We start from the raw sequence: 14691 nt of genomic DNA, 5'->3' as shown, positions 1-14691 counted from the left end.
GATGATTTATTGTCAAAGTATACCATGAAGAAATATAAAATAGAATTGGTTTAAATGCAGGTTAACATTTACAATAAATGTCAACAAAAGCTAAGCTTGCTGTTAATTATATATAGTAATAACAATTATACTGTACATACATATCAAATTCAGATAATTTATTGTCAAAGTGTACATGAAAATCTATAAATTTATTAGGTTGCATACAGATTAAAATTTATGAGGAATGCAAAAAAAAAGCCAAGCTTAACTACCTAAATCATATATAGTATATTCCTTTTTATGATGATGAAATAATAAAATGCTTACAAACCCCCTTTTAAATATATCCCTGTCCCACTACTTTGAATCAGATTATTTACGCAGATTCAAGTTTATAAGAAAAATTAAATATATACATGAATAATCAATCTGACTCTAATTCATTCTGACTCATGACTTATTCATTTAATGGATGAATGCCCATAGGTGTATTTATAATATACACTCTTTTGTGTGCTCGTTAGGTTTTTTTTATACAAAAAAACCAGAAAAAATATACAGGTACTAAAGAAAGAATAAACAAACTTGCAAATATCAAAATTTATGTAAATCAAAGAGATACAAGTTGATAGGCTGTACAAAAAAGCCCCAATAGATTGAAAAGTAACATTTTTAACATCAATATGCAAGAAAAGAACATGTATATGCATTATATGATTAAACACTTACACTACAAAAATATAAAATCATAAGATCAATAGTGTGTGATTCAAATTTGATGAGAACTACACTGTAGACAGTTGAGGTTGGTAGATTACAGTATTATTGGTTTCAGTTTAATAACTTCAACTCTATAGATATCATTTGTGTTGAATAATTAATATTTTAACAGTTTAAAAAAAAAAACATAACTTCAGCTCCATGTATATCATATTCAATAATCAAATATTTTAACAAGTTTATAAACATTATGCCAAATTTATATTTCGATATTATTGTATTCAATAATTATTTTAAGTTTAAGATCCATAACTTAACTCTATGTGGATGATATGAAATAATGGATGTGTAGATATTCCTACACTTATAAATTTGAATTGTTGAAAACACACCAGTGAAGCAAGTGGACTGTCAGTATTTAATAATTGAATATTTTTACTGTATTGTCACCATAATTTGCTACTGCAAGTCTCCTTGGATGATATGAAATGATGGAGAATCCCCATGGATTGTTGATTCTATCTTCTGGTTTATCAATTCTTTTTATGAAATTTCCATCACTACTGAATAGCTGTAGTTTGTGTTCACTTGATATAATGATGTTGTCATCCTCATCAACTACTACTGCACTTGGAGATTTTACCTTACCATCCTCATCACCCGCTTCAACAAGGACTTTTATGAACCTTCCCTCATTATTAAATAATTGTAATCTACTGTTACCATACTCCAATACAAGAAGGTGTCCTTGGTTAGTAAGAGTAACATCAATGACATAAATCATTTGACCTTCTTTTGTACCTTCTGACCCTATTGTTTTGATGGTCTTGCCATTATTCATGTCAAACATGTACACACAGTTACTGACTGCTGCATACAAAACATTTGATGTCTCATCCAAATGAATACACACTGGTGATGGTAATACTCCCTCACCAATTGTTTTAATCAGCTGACCATTCATATTGCATATTCTGATAGGTTTATTATTGTAATCACTGAATGCTATGTTACCATTCTTCATTTTGTACATTATGTGAACTTTCACACCTTGGGGTAGTGTAACCTTACCAATATATTCTCCTGAATGCCTGTACTTGAGTATTTCATTTGTCAAACATGAAACCAGTATGGAGTCATCTTCACACTTAACTACATCTCTAATATTTGTTGCATTTATTTTAATAGTATTTACCAATCTTCCGTCTTCTACTTTGATTATCATTGGTGATTGGTTAATTGGTTCATCATCAGCACTTACATCTAGTTGAAAAACTCCCAGACTTGTGCATTTTCCTGTCACAAAATAATCTCCATTGTCTTCCTGAACTTGAGAGATGCTGTAGGCTCCAGTAGGATGTGTCCATGTTGCCTTCAATTGATTTGCATATATTTCATGTTCATCTGTTTTGATTATTTTGACAATAAATGTTTGATCTTTGATCACAGATTCCTCTCCTTTTAAAGTTAAAGAATCTGCTGCCCTCAATTCTGTTACAGTCCCAATATCACATTGTCCCAATAAAGCCATTTGCTGTTTGTTTATGAAGTAGTAAATTTCTCCATTATCATCTGGCTCTGTTTTTGGTAGTTCATTGATTCTGTCCCTGAGTGCTGTAATTACTGTTTCACTTGACTGCATTGCTGTACCTTCATCACTTTTCAATAATTGATTAAGAAAAGACAGTTTTGTATTTATATCAGATATTGTTGTTTTTAATTCATCTATTTGTACATCATTTACCTTCTTTTTTCTTTTGTAGATTGTCTCTATTTCATTTTTCAATTTTTCTCTATTCTCCTTTACTTTTTTGAATATTTCTTCAACATGATTGTCTATATCTCTCAAACATGTGTCTTTACATTGGTCTAATTTTGTAGCATTCTGGAGGACAGCTTTGAGACCATCTTCTAATTTGTTTATGAAGTGTTGGGAAGATTTTTCCAAGGCGGCTGAAGTTTCTTTAAATGTTTGGAATGCATCTGAAATGTTGATTGGTTTGTGTTTTCCTTCCCATTCCTTGTGGTCCATAATTGTACAGTTCACACAGATTGGAGTTTTACAAACTGTGCAGTAGAACTCCAAAGGTTTACTGTGATGTGAACACAGAGGTGGATGTAACAAAGTCATCTGAGAGGGGCTCATTGATTGCACATCCTCCATTAAATGTAACTTGTGATATGCAAAGAGTCTATACCTCTTGTGTTGATCACTACAAGTAGAGCACAAGTACTGTCTGCAATCCTGGCAGTAGTATTTTACCGGTTCTTCTTTTTCACAAACAGTACATATCATCTGATCTCTCTCTAAAAATGTTTCAATAGTGTCTAATAAGTTTTTTAAAAAGGTATTTGGTGGAAGCTTCTGAAGCCCACCCTCTGGAATGGCTGAAGATTTTGAGCAAGTTGGGCAAGTCAGCTTTCCCTTAGTCTTAACCCAGTTTTCCAGGCATGCCAAACAGAAACTATGGAGGCAGGTGAGGGATTTCGGATTCTCAAGTCTCTTAAAGCAGATGGTACACTCTAAGACCTTCTCATCAACATTTTCCAGAAACTGATTTAACTTACTGGTAGCCGTTTGGAAATAAAATCCTGTAAATAAAAAATATTTTTTAAATGATATTATACTTTAGGCCTAATAACGTTACAGTGACCTATTAATAACCTAATTTGAATATTATTTACTATGATTTCTAAGCTGCAACCTACAAGCTTATCTAGCACTGTAGCTCCACTATACTGTATGTGTAAGCATTTCATTTTTATCAGAGAAAGTGGGGGGGGGGGGGGGNNNGGGGGGGGGGGGGGTTAGGTCTGTACATTTGTTTAATAGATGTGAAAAAAGTATATTATAAAAATTATTTCAGCATTGCTTTATTTATTCAGTTCTGTTATGAGGCATAATTAGGTACTAAACTCCACGCTTCATCTAATCACGTCGCTGCTCCAGTACTGTTTTACACTCTTCATCACCATCTCTAGACAATTCCTTGGATATTCCCTTAGATGCTATAGAGAAAAATGTTCTATGAAATCAGTGTTGCTCAAAAGAATGTTATTTTAACATTATTGTTTTCTTTTCTATTGTAAAAACAATTTAAAATAACAGAATGCAGTCATAGGTTGGATTCACACTAGAGATCTATTATCCGGATCAGGAGTTAACCATTAGCACCAGTGTGGAAACGGCCGATGGGTTAGTTAGCTTTAACCATTACCAGGATTTGGGTACGCTAATTGTTAGCGAGCGCTATCAGTCTGTTGTGCTCATTTCTATCATTAACCAATCACATGTACGCATTTCCAATTTCTAGTTTCCTACTGGCCAGTGATCCCATCATCTTGGTATCTGGATCAGGGATTTTCTTGTGTGAGCGTATATATTATTTATCTAGATCCTGCTAGCTGTCAGCTGGTGTGTGGGTGGGGGTGTGTGGATGTGTGTGTGTGAAAGCCCAGCCTGCTCACATACACTATATACTTTTAGCATTCAAGCATATGTCATTCTTCTAAAACTGAAATTTTTCCAACTGGCTTTAGATTAATTTTCATACTTTCTCACCTTTCCAATTCAGCTTATTGAGCACCATTTTGTATTCATTTTCATCGATGTACGTCATCCATTCATCTATGAACTGTTGCTGGTGTTCCTCTGGCACTAATATTTGTGCCAAATCTTTAAGGAGCTTTCCACTAGAATGTATTTCCCATAGATGCGTCAAAGCATTAGGTTCATTTGCTGATAGATAAAATACTATTGATCCATTTTCCATCTTCTTCAGAACCAACCCACAATCTTCATAATATTTATAAAGTTTCCCAAAAATGTCAGTAAATTCTGGCATATCCTTCAAATTCAGAGTGTCTTTATGTTCATAAAGTTCAATTAAAGACATAAGAGCCTGTGTTTTTGGTTGACCTTCAGGATCAGAAGATTCTCTTCTGCATTTTAATTTTACAGGAAGTTCTTAAAATAAAAGATAAAATTAATAATTATTAAACAATCTGGGACCTCTGGGACTAATATTTGTGCCAAATCTTTGGTGAGTTTTCAACTAGAATGTATTTCTCATAGATGCATCAAAGCACTAGGATCATTTTCTGATAGATAAAATACTATTGCTTCTATTCCAGACTTGGTCAATAATGTTCATAATAGTTGAAAAGTTTCTCATATCTGTCAAAAAATTCTGGCATATCCTTCACATTCAGAGTGTCTTTATATTCATCAAGTTCAATTAAGAAACTAAGAGCATACGTCTTTGGACATGGTTGACCTTCAGAATCAGGTGATTCTCTTTTGCGCTTGCAAATTAATTTTACAGAAATTTTTTAAATAAAAGATAAAATGATATATATTGAATCTATAATTTTTAAACAACCCAGCATAATCAGCTAATCAGGTCAGCTATCAACAGCATCTGCACTGTGAGAAATGAGAATTATGACATTCACTTTTGAGAGTTGTTTTGAGTAAACAATATAATGTTAAATCATGGAGGTATAAAAATGTTCTCCAAGGTTAAATGAATGATAAAGCAGTTGAGTAACTTACTATCATTTTCCATGTACTGTGGGGCAGACATTTTTAAACTTTTTTTTATGCATTTCTTTTTGTTAATTTTAATTTGTTAATTATTTCGTTCTTTCCTGCATGAACTTTTAGAACAACTTAATTTTCCTATATGTTACAGTTATTATGATCAACTATACATGTGTAATTACCTTCACCATGGCCATGTCCAGAGTTTGAAGATGCATTTGGGATTTCTGTAAATAAAAGTTGATTGAATATAAAACATTACAAATTTTAAAGGTAGACATAGTTAAAAGTTTATAGGGAAAATGGTGTGTCACAATTGGGGGCCAGGGAAGCAGATCCTCAAGAAAGTGAGGAGGACAATCATTCCAAAATGTCAGTTACTGCATCCGATTATTACGCCTTAAAGATAGCCACTGCAATAAATGGAAGATTCATTAATGAATGAATCTCTTCATTTACTGTCCGGTATCTCATAATGCAATTCAATAATATAATAATAATATCCATTTCTTGAGTCAACACCAACTGGACCTCATCTTGGTTGGGGTTGAGGTACAAAAATTTAGGGAAATAGTAGGCCTCCCTCTAGATAGCCAGATATAACACACTTAAATAGTGAAATTCATTATCATCACCCATTTTACTTAAAGTGAAGAGGCTGCAAATTTCTCAATGATTTTTTATTAGTGATCTGTGATGTACTGTTCCATAAAAAAATAAAACTTTGATGGAAATAAAGTAGTCAGAGCAAATAAACACTGCAAATTTTCACTATAGCCTAGATCAGTTGTTCTCAACTATGTTGCAATTAAAGGGCCAGAATTGTTCATTGAATAAATTTAAAGGGCCAGGGTAAGAGTTGATGGCACATAGCACCATCCGAGCGAGCCGTGTGAGGGTTTGGGAGGGGATGCTCCCCTTCCCGAATTAAAATTTAAAAAAAAATAATAATGACTTGACTTGACCTAAGAAAGTTACACTGTAATTTGTATTACCAAAAAGTCAAAATGTTATACAGTATATCACACAATGGGTTTTCTGCGATAGTTCTTCCGATTTGATTGATTAAATTGCTGCAATTTGTAGGGCAATATATAGGCCAAGTTGGCAAAACAGAATGCAAAATTATTGGTTAGAATTCTTGGCACAAGCCTAACGGAAAATATTATTTTCGGCTTGTTCTGGCAGGCCACATAACAGGCACTCGCGGGCCGCCAGTTGAGAACCCCTGCCCTAGATCTATACAAGAATTGAACTCTACCACCTTGCACTGAAACTGTAATGAATGTTGTCAATTTCAAAACATTAATAAATAACTTAAAATAACCGCTGGCAGTAAGCTGATGCATGATGGACTGTACGTATATATGCCACACCAGATAACAATATTAATTTGATATAAAAATAGCAATTAACTTGAATACCTTCTGTTAAAGCTTCCACAGCATGTTGGAGTGTAAGGGAATTCAATTTTTCAATGAAGGCTTCCATTTTTCCTTCACAAATTACCCTGTTGCGCTCCAGATCCATAATCAAACTCCATGTGTCTGCATATTCCTTTACTGGTTTGTTATATATTGCACTGATCTTATTTACATCTTCATCAATCAGTACCATTCCAAGCTTCATAACTTTTTGTCTGTGAGGTGTGAATGTTGAGATTACTGCATCTCTAACATTTTGAAACACTGGCAGTATATCTTTGATTTCCCTTTCCAAGCCATACTGCTTTGTTATGTTTATGGTATCATATAGAAGATTTAAATGTGTTGAGTGTAGATCCCCAGAAGCAATCAACAAATTCATTAGGCCCATCACCTTGGTAGCCTTATTCAACTCATAATTGTTTTTCAAGAGATCTCTGTACAAAACTTTCAGCATATTGATGTATCCGCGCTGGTCATACCATTCTGAAATAACTGACAACAGCTGGTTGAAGGTATCATCAGTGGTTCCTATAAAATTATTAAAATAGAGATTTTTTGGGGGGGGGGGGGCATGCAACCCCGCGCACTCCCTTGATACGCCACTGTGTAGGGCCAACCAAAAAATAAATTTAATTAATCATGAGAGAACAAACTAACATAAACATAGAATCAAGATGATCTCTAGAACGGCAACTAACTAATAGTCTTGAAAGCTTTGTCCCAAAACTTGTGGTCGCCTAGAATTAAAATATTTAAAACAATGCTGCAGTCTAAATATACTGTAAAAGAGCCCACCAACCAAAAATAACAAAACATTTATATATCTTCTCACAGACAATGACAATAATTTTAATTTCTCCTCAAAATGCAGATCATCTTTCTTTTAGTCTTAGCATAATCTTCCAGGCATCCCAAACAGAAACTGTGGAGGAAGTTGAGGGATTTTGGATTTTGAAGTCTCTTAAACACCCTCTTGTCAACATTTTTGAAAAGCTGATTCAACTTACTAGTAGACATCTTGACATAAAATCCTGTGAATTTTAAATAATTAAAATGATTAATTTATACTTTTTAATGGATAAATAATCATAATAATGTAATTATTAATTTTATTAGAGATGAAAGGTAAATATACGAATAATGATTTCTATTTAGCATGCTATATGAGCCAGGGGTTAGACATACTAAGTATTTTAATGGATAAATAATCATAATAATGTAATCATTAATTTTATGAGAGATGAAAGGTATTAAATATACAAATAATGATTTCTATTTAGCATGCTATATGAGCCAGGGGTTAGACATACTAAGTATCAAACTTTTTTAGAATAAAAATCTACGAGTCCATTTTTAATAAATGAGCTGTTTTTTCAGATCTATATTAAACCCTGCAATGTCTGAATATAGCCCCTCCCCCCAGTTGTAAATTTACATACATTATATTTTTGATTTCCTTTCACAAATTTCAGCTTGAAGTGTTCAAAATTATCCCTGTGGCAATGCAGATGCTTCAATTGTATTTATTTAGGCTATGAGTGGAGCTAATTCATAGGTCAATTCAGTTGTACAGTAGTCTGAGTGAGCTGTTAGCATATAATACGCACAGTGAACATCTGCCACATAAAATATAGCTCATTGTCTCTTGAGGCAATGATGTTTTACTCAGATCAATAACATTTTGATTCAGTATTTTCAATATATCTAAATCATTATGCACATTGGTTCTATTGTATTAAACAACATTAATTCATGAAAAATTTACCTTAAATTCTTTGGTTTTTTCAGTGAAGTACATATGTGAATTGCCTCCAATCAGGAAATGGGTGTTTTTGATGGCTTACTGAGTTGTTTTTAGTAATCTGGTATGGCTGCTTTCTTTGCGTTGACATAAACGTAACTCTTTGTGTTACAACCACTGTAAGCTGTGAACTATGACTTTAAACTGACAGAGGAGAACGATTCAATAGTACAGTATATTGTTATGTGTTGAATACATAATTTATTACAAACAGCACTCATTGTCATTGTCATCTCTGAATACCAATACAAAATTTTTCACTAGAAGCTCTCAATATCTCAATCAACTAACAAAAAGACCCTAATGAAAATAAGTCTTGTGGACTACCTCGCTGGGTTATTATTTTGATTTGTGCTGGTCAATATTATATAAAGACAGGACAGTATTTCCACATTTTTTTAGACATGAAAGAAAATCACAAACAAAAATAAAAATTTTTTTGGAATTACAAAAAAAAAAAGAATCAATAAATAAAGATGTTAAATAAATAAAAGACCGAATACCATCATAAATTACAAAAGCACCATTCCATTATTGGTGAGTTACTTGCTACAAGAGCTACGTGATAATGTCTAGTCTCATTATGTAGCCCAAGAAAGAAACTTTCTTTGTCTTAATTTCAAATTATAGAACTTGATGAATTGTATGAGTATCTGGGAATATAGAAGAATTCATATTAAGCTTGTGTTGAAAATAATGCAGAGGTCAGATTAGCTAACCATGAAATTATTAAGGGACTTCTTCACTTGTTTTCTCATGTATACTGATGACCCTCATACAAATAAATCCCCCACTTGCACACCCTCACACTACGCGGTACCATGTGCTTTTACCAACTCTTGTAATTTTTGTATTCGAACATTGCTGAGAGAAATTAATGCAACAAACATCCACACACACCCACAAGGAGATTGTCACCCCACCCCCTTTTATGCACCTACAATACACTACAAAATCGACACACACCAACACTTAATTACTAGATGGCCAGTTTATAAGCCTTTCCTTTCTCTTTCCTTGATTTCAGAACACTGACAATGAGCAGGTGGAGCTTAGAATTTACTGCTTGTCATGTGGTCTGCTTGTCATTCAATGAGAGCCATCAGACATTTGCATGTAAGGTATGATCACAGAGGTATACTATATCATACCTCCATGGTATTATGAAGTATTTGATTTGTTTGTTGATAAAAGCTAATCAATGTACTGTTTGCCCATAAATTTAAGACTACCTACAAAACATAATAATAATTAGGGTGGTCTCAGTGTTTGGTCTCCATTTAGAGATGTTTGTGCTGTCTCGAAGTAGATGTCCTGTGTCTATTAGAGGGCAAAGTACTCATGCCTGAGTACAGTTTTCTATGTTACATGGCCACAAACTACTGTATACTTGAGAACAGTACATTAGAACTGTACTACAAAGCAAGCCACATAAATCACAAATATTCTACATACATATATTCAGAATCAGATAATTTATTATTGTCAAAGTATACATGAAGAAATGTGCAATAAAATTGGTTGAATACAGGTTAACATTTATGAATGAATGCAAAACAAGAGCTACACTAAATTATATCTTAATATATCTACATATGATGTCTGAAAGATAAAAAGAGCCTGCTTAGTCACCAACCCCCCCCCCCCCTTTTAAAACCTTTAAGACTCTGCCTGCCCCACAAGTTTAAATTAGATTATTTGGCAGAACCACATTATAAAGAATTTTTTAAAAACTTGAAAATATTACAGGGTATTACTATTTTACTTTAGGAAATATTTACTGCAGGAAATATTTAAAGCATATTTTAATATCAATATGTGAAATTTTTATGTTTTTTTTTTATCCATAGTAGAGTTTTTGAATTCCGCATGTCCAACAATGACAGCAGAGTTCATGCATTGCAGGAGAGAATAAGAAAGAGCTGGAAGCAATTACAAACAAACATAAAGAATGGTAGAAGAATATTGCAGACCTTGATAATCAAATAGTTCAAATTAAGAGGATCATAGAACAAGCATAGTGTTGCAGAGTAGCCAAGGAACAAGAAGTGAGGAATTAACTAGATAATAGGAGATTAAACTAATATTGCTCATGATGTTTAGATTTTTTTCAGTATTATTTTTTTATTTGAATTGCACTTAATTAAGTTTTTATTTATGTATTTTAATATCAAGTCAGTTGTAGGTGTTGTACCAACATTTTATAAGATCAAAAGCTAAATGAACATTTTAGGCCTCATATAAAAAATAAAACAATAATTGAACTTATTTTTAGAGCAAGAAATAAGCTTCCTTTGTCTCAATTTTAATTATAGTGCATAAACTTTTTTCTTTATCTTTGTTTGATATCAGAACACCAACAAGGAGGAGAAGGTGAAGCTTACAATTTACTGTGTGTCATTGGTCTGCCAGTCAATCCAACAAGATCCATCAGACATTTTTAAACATAGTTTTATTAAGGTATGATAAACAGAGGCATGTTGTGGCGAAATGGTTAAGTTGTCGCACAGTCCAATATTGAGTAAAAAAAAAACCAAATTTGTTTTTCACTATAGATCAACAGTTTAATGTCTTATTAATCATGTCCCAAAGTATTAGTTCTGGAAGTGGTTAACAAATTGTTTATTTAACATTATTTTTCATAGTTCATTCTATTATATGTATGCTCAAATAACTTTAAAAAGCAATTACTCAAAATCCTGTTTATCTTGACTCTAAGAGTACTGTACTTTCACTTTCCAATAACTTAGGTTTGAAATGTCCAATTTGAATGGATGACTCTTCATTTTAAAGATCACATACTCAGGTATTTGAAAATACCAATAACTTGAATTTCAATTTTTGCTACAACTTAGCCATTTTGCCACAACATGCCTCAGTTACTGTTTGAATATATGTTGGTTGATAAGAACTAGAATTCAATCTTCAGTGACCTTGATATTAAGGTCTCTGTTTACAGTACATAGAACTGTACTACAACTATTAAGATTCAGATGATTTATTTTCAAAGTATACATGAAAAATATATTTAAAAAAATAACATAATGCACATTGATGTTAATGTATGAATACAAACAAAAAATAAGCTTAACTTACTTTTCTTCTTTTTTTTTGTTTGAAAAAATACATGATACAACAACAAGGTATAGATTACAGTGGGAGCTGAAAAATACCAGGGCATCAATCAAGCTTGTCCCCCTTTCTTAACTATACATCCCGGACCAGAGACTTAGATTATTGCTTTATAAACCATAAAATATTTACCTTACAGTAATGACTAATGAGTCATATATTGAGGTAAATTTATTGCAAAAAAAACCTCACAAAACAGTCTATATTATATGCTGAATTGAGAGACTGAATATAAAATTACAAACATTTAAAATTGACAAATCATTAAAATAGTGCAATATTAAATATTAAAATTTACATCGGAAAATTTAAAAAGACAGACGACATTAAAATTTACAAAGACAAGAGTAAATATAAAAATATTCAAGATAAATTTATCAATTGAGTCAATAAATATATATACAATTTTTTTTTAATGTTATTTTTTTTATTTTTTTTGAATCCAAAAAAAAAAAAAAACCGCTCTCTGTCAGTCTGCAAGGCGCCTCTGTCAACTACTCATACTGAAGACTCCAGGGTCTCACTACTAACTGAGATCAGGATTTTGGTCATGTACAGTATTTGGTTCTGTGTTTTAGTGTTTATATTGGTTCTTTGTGCACAGTGTCATGGTTTGACATGCATTGTTAATTGAAACTAGCTCCTCAATGACTACAAAATAAAAAGTATACAATTAGCTTTGTCAGCGGAGGTGTCAGTATTCCTTGTCCACTTCAGGTCTTTTGATAGATATAAATGTTTGTAGGTATTTGTAAATTACACTTGTTGTGTTGTGTGTCTGTTTTAATTAATGCTGAAAAACCATAAAGAAAACACAACAAAATGTACAAAAAATCGATAATATTCTAAGGCTATACAGAAGTCATCTCTATTGGATTACAAAGTACAATTTTATAACATCAAAAAGCACAAGCAATACAAAAATAAAACCATAAATTAAAATATGTGATTCAAAATAATTTGATAAAAATTAACTTAAACAAGTGAGTGCTGCAAACTACAGTATATTGCAATGCCATTAGATATTTATGGCTCTGGTATATTGCATTCAATAATTTAATGCTTTAACAGTTGAATAACCAAAACTTTATGTGGATATAATTGTAATGAATAATTGAATATTTAAAGTTTCATAAAACTATAACTTCCAACTCTATATGGATATCATTGTATTAAATAATTAAATATTTTAACAATTTAATAATGTGGATGATATGAAATAATGTAGATATTCATACACTTAAATTTATGGAAAAACACAAGTGAAGCAAGTGGACTGTCTATATTTAATAACTGAATATTTTTACTGTTCCGTCATCATTCCCTACTGCAAGTCTCCTTGGATGATATGAAATGATGGATAATCCCTGTGGATAGTTGATTCCATCTTCTGGTTTATCAATTCTTTTAATGAAATTTCCATAACTACTGAATAGCTGTAGTTTGTTTTGACTTGATATAATGATGTTGTCATCCTCATCCACTACCACCCCACATGGATACCTCACCTTACCATTCTCATCACCTTTTTCAACAAGGACTTTCATGAACCTTCCCTCATTGTCAAATAATTGTAATCTACTGTTGACATCATCCAACACAAGAAGGTGTCCTTGGTTCGTAAGAGTAACATCAATGACACTATTCATTTGACCTTCTTTTATGCCTTGTGACTCTATCTTTTTGATGATCTGTCCATTATTCATGTCAAGCATGTACACACATTTATCTGACAAACCTCCTGCTACATACAAAACATTAGATGTCTCATCCACGTAAACACCATATGCTGAACCCAATACTCCCTCACCAATTGTTTTTATGACCTGACCATTCATATCGCATATTTTAATGGATAGATTATTATCACTGAATGCTATGTTACCATTTTTCATTTTGTACATTCTGTTAATTTTAAAACTGAATGGTACCGTAACACTACCAATATTTTCTCCTGATTGCTTGTACTTGTGCATTTCATTTGTCAAGCATGATACAAGTAAGCAATCATCTTCACACTTAACAACATCTCTAACATTTACTTTGTTTATTTTAATAGTATTTACTAATTCTTCCTTCTCAACTTTGATTATCATTGGGGATTGCATAATTGGTTCATTATCAGCACTCACTTCTAGTTTACAAAGTCCTGGACTTGAACATTTTCCTGTCACAAAATAATCTCCATTGTTGTCTTTCTGAACTTGAGAGATGTTGGTTTCTCCTGTAGGCTGTGTCCATGTTGCCTTCAGTTGATTTGCATATATTTCATGTTCTTCTGTTTTTATTATTTTGACAACAATTGTCTGACCCTGTGACACAGATTCCTCTCCTTTTAATGTTAAATAGTCTGCTGCCCTCAATTCTGTTACAGTTCCAATATCACATTGTTTCATTGAATTAATTTGCTCTTCGTTTATGAAGAGGTAAATTTGTCCATTATCAATTGGTTCTGTTTGTGGCAATTCACTTAATCTATCCTTTAGTGTTGCAATAACTGTTTTACCTGACTGCACTGCTGTGCCTTCATCACCCTTCAACTGATTAAGTTTTTTATTTATATCAGATATTGTTGTTTTCAACTCATGTATTTGTTCATTGTTTACTTTCTTTTTTTTGTTGTAGATGGTCTCTAATTCATTTTTCATTCTGTCTCCGTTGTTCTTTACTTCTTTCATTATTTCTTCCACATGTTTGTCTATATCTCTCCATCTTTCATCTTTATTTTTTTCCAACTTTGTAGCATTCTGGTTAACAGCCTTGAGACCTTCTTGTAATTTGCTTATGGTGTCATGGGCAGATTTTTCCAAGGCAGCAGCAATTTCTTTAAAAGTTTGTTCTGAGAACATGATGAAATACAAATAATTAAATTATATATATGTTACCCCAGTTACGATGAATCTAGGTATAGTGTTCTGAAAATAATAAAATGTAGACAACTTGTTGGCAATACAGTGGAAGGTTATTTAATGATCGAACATATCAACATATATCATGACAAATAGTTAGATGGTTCATCTATTATCACACAACATTTCAATAAAACTATCCATACTAATAAAGGCATTCACTTGAAGTTCAGTATA

At 32.2% G+C, this 14691-nt stretch overlaps 2 protein-coding genes across 3 annotated transcripts in view; both read right to left on the bottom strand.

Moving 5' to 3' along the window:
* Window positions 1-515: 515 nt before the first annotated feature.
* Window positions 516-8569, bottom strand: LOC117102135 (tripartite motif-containing protein 2-like). 2 transcript variants are annotated; one of them, XM_033242336.1, is made up of 6 exons: window positions 8438-8569; window positions 7680-7703; window positions 6670-7200; window positions 5428-5472; window positions 4265-5128; window positions 516-3294 (listed from the first exon to the last, which is right to left on the bottom strand). In XM_033242336.1, exons 5-6 carry the CDS (start codon window positions 4596-4598, stop codon window positions 1121-1123), a joined length of 2508 nt encoding a protein of 835 aa, XP_033098227.1. In that variant the 5' UTR covers window positions 4599-5128; window positions 5428-5472; window positions 6670-7200; window positions 7680-7703; window positions 8438-8569; the 3' UTR covers window positions 516-1120. The 2 variants fall into 2 exon arrangements, with proteins under 2 accessions (XP_033098227.1, XP_033098228.1); XM_033242337.1 differs by lacking the exons at window positions 7680-7703; window positions 8438-8569 and having other exon boundaries at window positions 6670-7645.
* A 3447-nt stretch (window positions 8570-12016) lies between these two features.
* Window positions 12017-14691, bottom strand: part of LOC117102140 — a 7031-nt gene continuing 4356 nt past the window's right edge. Inside the window, exon 3 of the mRNA XM_033242343.1 lies at window positions 12017-14444. Within this exon, the coding sequence (XP_033098234.1) occupies window positions 12892-14444 (1553 nt within the window). The 3' untranslated portion in view covers window positions 12017-12891. The remainder of the gene's footprint in view (window positions 14445-14691) is intronic.

Source organism: Anneissia japonica, unplaced genomic scaffold, assembly GCF_011630105.1.
Source record: "Anneissia japonica isolate Jap-2015-1 unplaced genomic scaffold, ASM1163010v1 scaffold9424_len84393_cov125, whole genome shotgun sequence".
Lineage (NCBI taxonomy): Eukaryota > Metazoa > Echinodermata > Crinoidea > Comatulida > Comatulidae > Anneissia > Anneissia japonica.
The sequence above is the reverse complement of the archived record's forward strand: the minus strand, read 5'-3'. Positions and strand labels throughout refer to the sequence as shown.

What these genes read in the sequence shown, in the direction of transcription:
- LOC117102135 (XM_033242336.1), bottom strand. Translation starts at nt 4,598, where the DNA reads ATGTCTTTAATTGAACTTTATGAACATAAAGACACTCTGAATTTGAAG. An exon ending in CAATAAGCTGAATTGGAAAG is followed by an intron (nt 3,295 to 4,264) that starts GTGAGAAAGTAT and finishes TTTTATTTACAG; the next exon opens with GATTTTATTTCCAAACGGCT.